The 6,000-nt window shown below is 36.8% G+C and overlaps 1 protein-coding gene across 7 annotated transcripts in view; it reads left to right on the top strand.

Moving 5' to 3' along the window:
• Positions 1 to 549: 549 nt before the first annotated feature.
• The window catches only part of LOC145689984 (uncharacterized), a 32,139-nt gene continuing 26,688 nt past the window's right edge, over positions 550 to 6,000 (top strand). Inside the window, exon 1 of one of the 7 annotated variants that reach the window (XM_081764431.1) lies at positions 550 to 802. In XM_081764431.1, the coding sequence (XP_081620557.1) occupies positions 800 to 802 (3 nt within the window). In that variant the 5' untranslated portion in view covers positions 550 to 799. Of the gene's footprint in view, positions 824 to 1,001; positions 1,173 to 1,269; positions 1,785 to 2,424; positions 2,713 to 6,000 lie in introns of those variants that run through there. The other 6 variants (XM_081764433.1, XM_081764428.1, XM_081764432.1 and 3 more) reach the window with 6 other exon arrangements.

The raw sequence follows: 6,000 nt of genomic DNA, 5'->3' as shown, positions 1-6,000 counted from the left end.
TCGCTTATCTTCGCTTCCCATAACGTTAGCTCAGTTCCTTCTCTGCCTAGAAAACAAATCTTGTTTAAGCATACTAAATAAAAATAAAAAGTTAGCTGTAGATTAAAAGAGTTTAAAAAGTTTAGGAATCAGTTTTATTCATAATTGACTGTAGAACACCCTTGTGCCTATGTGGATAGCGTACGCGCCTTTAGTGCGGAAGACCCCGGTAGGAGCTCATGTGGTTCGGATTCCAAGTTAAGCTGTAGATCCGCGTCCCACATACTCTTGCTGCTGAAACGGATACTAAACTCAAATAAAAAATATCATATCATAACCAATTGTATTTATATTCATTATACCTATATAGACCTACTTATACCTATATAGTCATTGTTCAGCCGAGAAATAAAAGGATATATTTCTCGAGTACGACTCGACAATGGGGGGGAAGGGAATAACATGAACACAAGAAAATTAAACATTTTTCTTTCTGCATTAATAGGACAACATAGTTCTTATAACAACAGTAACTACTGGAGTTCATAAATTTGCTACCCTGTTTTTAGTTCGCATATTTTCCGTCGATCTTGTCATCTGAGGCGCACTATACTGTTACTCATCTTACAATTTATTTTATTTTTTTTTAAAATATTATGTTATGAGATATTCATATGTCAGATATTAATTGTAGCTGACACGCATCTATGTCCGATGCACGTATAATTGTGGACCTTAGTTGTTTTGTAGAAGTACGCATTACTTAAGAAACATTCAAATAATATTCCTTTTAGCCAGAACAATAAAAGTTGGAGAAAAAATGGTAATAGGTACTGGTGAGTCCGTAAGTTGTTTACACTTATTAGAGTGTGATATTATTGAATAAGATAATTTACATAAAAGATACAAAAATAAAATAGACATGTGGCCGCACTACATACGTTAGATGTCAATTACGGTAGAATGGCATGCACTTGAAAGTAATCTTTCTTAGATTTTACGATTCCCGCGAAACCTAGAACAGTGGTTAAAACATCGATTGGCATAGCGTGATCTGTGTTTCTTATGTGTTGTATTGCTACGTCTTTGTAGGAAGATAGAACCATCTTTGTAGGTAGTACAACATTAAGGAAGTATCCACGTGCGCGGGATATGCGATATGTGTTTTCAAATCCCCCACGCATAGTCATACCGTAAGTACAAGGGCACATTATTCTTCCCATTCGATATAAAAAAAAAAAAAAAAAACAGATATTCCTAGAAAAACAGGTTATATTTAGGGAGCCTCACTTCCCATTTAAGGAAGGACGAGGAACGCCATACTTTTGGGAATTAATCATTGGCATAGATAAAATTTCGTGAGTTTTACTACATGGATCCATAGTATAAATAGTACTAGAAGTAGGGGTAGGAGTATGAGTAGAAACAAGGGTTATAGTTAAGGAGAAGAACTTCACGGTTACGGATGGAGTAGAAACGCCATACTTTCAGGAATTATTCATTGAATATCTACCTACTTAAAAAGTTGGTAATATACCCAATTTTAATTAGTTAATGAGTGATTTGAAATAAAATAAGACGTGTGTGTATTCCGCTCTCGTTTTGTTTTGCACGCTGTTTATTTACATTGACGAGGTGCGATTTTCACATGTTCTATGTGACGTCACTGAATCATGGAAGTGCGTCTGCGCAGATTGATATAGGCGGCAGCTGAGTGAAGGAGGAGGCAGAGTAATATGGCGACGAGCTGCACGTGGAATGTGTTGAGAACACGCTAAGAAAAAAATGTCGGTGATTATAGTTATGTGAGTGTGTGACTCATGGAATATTATTGAGTATGGTGTTGTTGAAATAAGAATTACCTCACGGAAAGAAGAGAGTTTGCAGTCGCTCGGTTGTATCCTTGAATCATTTGAGATATGTGAAAATGAATGCTTCCTGGCCCTTTTTCTCTTTTTCGTTGCAATTCTTAATTTGGTCCTTGTACTTAAATGTGTATCCCTGTAGTGCCTTTATAATCCTCCAACCATTTGAGCTATGTGAAAATGAATTTTTCTTTGCTCTTTTTCGTTGCAATTCTTAATTTGGCCCTTGTACTTAAATGTGTATCCCTGTAGTGCCCTTGTAATCCTCCAACCATTTGAGCTATGTGAAAATGAATGCTTCCTGGCCGTTATTCTCCTTTTCGTTGCATTTCTAAATGTTGCCCTTGTACTTAATATATATGTTTGTCTAGTGCCCTTGTACTTAATGTATGAGTATGTGTGGGGTAATTGAACGCATATCGCATATTTCGTGCACGTGTATACTTCTTACTGTTGCACTAGCTATAAAATTGATTGCATTTGATGTACAAGTGGTAATAAAACACATAAGAAACCCAGATCACGCTGCATTTTCACTCCATATTGGAGTGTGAATACAACATGATCTGGGTTTCTTGTGTGTTGCGTTACCACTTGTACATCAAATAGAATTAATTTTGTAGCTAGTGCAACAGTAAGAAGTATCCTCGTGCACCGGAGATGAGAAGTAGCTGTTCTTAACAATTACCGAAACAAGTTAGAAGTCCCGCAGGGGTTTGTTGGGTTCTGTTCTCGACAAAAAATGGGCAAATTAAAGACCCCTAAATTTGTTCGTGCCTTGTGTAATCTATGGATCCGTCTAGTAAAACTGCACCTGCATTGTTGAAAACGTACAGTTCCTTACGATCTGCCTATAAGTATGGTGACGGTAGGTATGGCATAAAAGCTATACAAGGTGTCCTAAAAGTAGGTATATTGTACCGTACTGATCAGCTCATTGCATTTTATATCATTTCTTTTTGTAAGCCATCAGGTAGACTTAGTTTATTATTTGTTCTTAATGCCTTTTCTCTTATATCTGAAGCTCGGAACAGCCGAAGCAAACATAATTATATGCTAGCGAATGTTCTACTTGATCAGTGCAGGGATGTATACCTACTTTTAGGACAAATTGAGTAGTGCAAGAACAAACCTACCTGTGCTAGGTGGCCGCTAAAAGGTACGATTGTTATGTAACGGAGTCATTACAAGGTAAACCAGGAGAACCCCAGAGGGTGCGCTCGAAGGGAGCAGGCGTGTAAGCGAAGCTGGGTATAGACGTCAGCGAGGGTAGTGAAAAAAATAGGTTTTGGGAATGATGCGAGGTTCAATGGAACTTGTTATGGTCTCATGCTTGTAGTACTACAGTTTCTGTATATTGTGCAGAAATACTAAGCTGGTGAAAAATACTATCTAATACAGCCATCTTCCATATGCACTCATTCATTTTGTCCGTCGTAAGGCACTTGGAATGATTTTGTACCAGTAATACTACACTTGTAAACTTAAAATACAAAGTATTACGTTGTATCTAATTCTAGAACCTGCAGAAGTTTGTTATAAATGTGTCTTTTCGTGCAAAGTATTTAATGTTACCTGTAAATGTATCGAAAATGTGATGCGCCAAAAGTAAACCATCACCATAATAAAAGAGTTCCATTGTTTCGCGATCGCAAGTTTAGTTTAACGTGAGGTTATTGGCATTACATGATTAAATTGTCCTGTGCAAAGTAAGAATAAGCTAACATAAAAGTATATGCATTGTTTCTGATACTTGTTTCCTTTTGGCGCAGCACTAGGAAAAAAAATATTGCAAAATTATAACTCACTCACTAATTTCTATCATTGTGCCCTAAAATATTGGCGGTGGGGATGTGAAAATCTCTCTCTTCGCATAGATAAAATCAGGGGAACCACCAGAAGTGTTGTGAATGTACTATACTTTTACGATCTACGTATAAATATGGTGTTCGGATACGTAACATAAAAACTACAGTGAAAAAGATACTGCTAAGTGGCAACTAGGAAGCGGGAATATTGCCTACCCGCGTAAGGGCAGTGGAAGGTGGAGGCCGTGCGGTCCCCTCTTTGGGCTGGGAGGGGAGATTGGAAATGCAAATTCTTTAATTGAGGAACCAGAATATTTTGATTTAAAATTTCTTACTTTCTTAATATATTATCTGTATTTTTGTTGGTTCTGATTAGGTTGTTAGATTACGTTAGGGTAGGTTATGATTGGCACTATCAGTTAGGTTAGGTTAACTTTGTATTGGAAATGAAATGAAATGAAATCTTTAAGTTTTACGTCCCACGATTATGCCGGTTAGGCTAAAGGAGACGGTGATAATGAGAGATGAGTGAAAATGGTGGAATGAAGAAAGTGGGAGGAAACGGGAGAACCCCGAGAAAACCCACGAGCACGGTGTTTGTCCACCACAAAGTTCACATGACGGGGGCTGGGATCGAACCCGGGACCCCAAGCACCAGAGGTGAACGCTCTACCACTGAGCCACCGCGCCCCCCAACTTTGTATTGGCCCCCATTTGCAAAACTACCACTGGGAAGGATCGTCAGTGATTGTGAGTATGCGCGTACGTGAGAGTAGTGAAAAAAAATGGGTTCTAGCAATGATAAGACTTTCTATAGCACTTGTCATGGTTTAATACTAGTACCTACTTTCTAATTGTAAACATAAAATACAGGTTTTGTACACTGTGCAGAAATACACCGCTGGTCACCTTTGATCTGCACTCATTTATTTTATCGGTCGTAAAGTAGTTGTAATAATTTTATACTAGTTACCATACATTCGTAAATCTAAAATGCAGCTGTATTACTTGGTATGGAGTTCTGTTGCTTGCAGAAATTTGTTCGTCATAGACATGCCTTTCAATGCAAGGTATTAAATTGTATCTGTAAATTTTTGATAATGTGGTGCGCCAGAACAGCACGAACTCCTCTATTTATTATTATTATTAAATGAGACCCGATCAACATGTCAAACAGACAAAATAATATATAAGTATTATGATAAAATCAATGTCAATTCTGCAGAGATACGTCGTAAATTAGAAATTAATAACTCCTGGGATGCTAACTGTTGTAACTTACTAATGATGATACTTGGGTTACCAACAGCTTTTAAAATATTAAGTGTAAGTTAGATCTTTTTTCATCAACTTTACAGACGGAGCCTGAAGAAACAAACTTAACATTCTATGATGTAATGTATTCTACCTTACTTACCGTCACACGCCTCTTCCCGCTTGAAATTTAAAATATACTTTTCATCTGCGCATTACCACATAAAGATCGCTTTATGCGAGTGCACTAGACCAGGATACAATAGGGAAAGCTAGAGTCGAATATTGTTAGGTTTTCTTAGGGTTAGGTAAGTTAGACACTTTTTTTTTTTTTTTTTTTTAATAATCGATGTTTAAATTCTTGTGTAATGATGCCACTTAAAATCTAAAGTTCACTCTGAGTGTGTTGAAAATTTAACATCGTATCGGGCGATGTACCTATCTTCTACAACACATTATTTCATTTTTATATACCCTTAGCGTATTTCATATAATGTGGTAATTTGTGCGAGCGCACACGCAAAATTAATTGTGATAAATATATCTTATCCTGTTCTCTAAGGTGTTTACGAATGGCTAATTCCTGATAAGACTTCCAGGTGTTGCAAATCGCCGTCGAATTTTCAATTTTTGCGCATCGATGACATTCAAAGCTATTTGTATGAACAGATACATCATTTGTATTAAAAGAATTTTCCTGATGAATGACATCATAAAGTGAAGTTTTGGATTTATGCATATTGTAATCTAGCTGTTCTTTGGAAATTATATCTTCGAGTCGAAGCCTAAAATAATGTCTTCTAAAAAACCCTTTTTCTATCTGGAGCTTCAGCGAAGAATTTTCCACTGTTTCTCTCACTTTCTTCAAAATTTTAGTGTCTTCTCTATTTGATATTTTCTGAAAGAAAGTCTGTCTCGTCAATTTCATGAATCATGAGATGCCTCTTGAAGTTACGATTTCCGTTGGTAACGGAGTACGTTATTAGTAAGATGCAGCACTTGGCAACTTTGAAATTAATACATTATTATTGTCAGCGCTTTTCTGCAGGATTAGTAATACCTCTTAATTCAGAAAAAATGGAAGAGCAATGCTT

This window comes from Thermobia domestica, chromosome 7 (genome assembly GCF_964235325.1).
Source record: "Thermobia domestica chromosome 7, izTheDome1.hap1.1, whole genome shotgun sequence".
NCBI classification, from domain to species: Eukaryota; Metazoa; Arthropoda; class Insecta; order Zygentoma; family Lepismatidae; genus Thermobia; species Thermobia domestica.
Note: the sequence above shows the minus strand (reverse complement) of the source record. Positions and strands in the feature narration are given on the sequence as shown.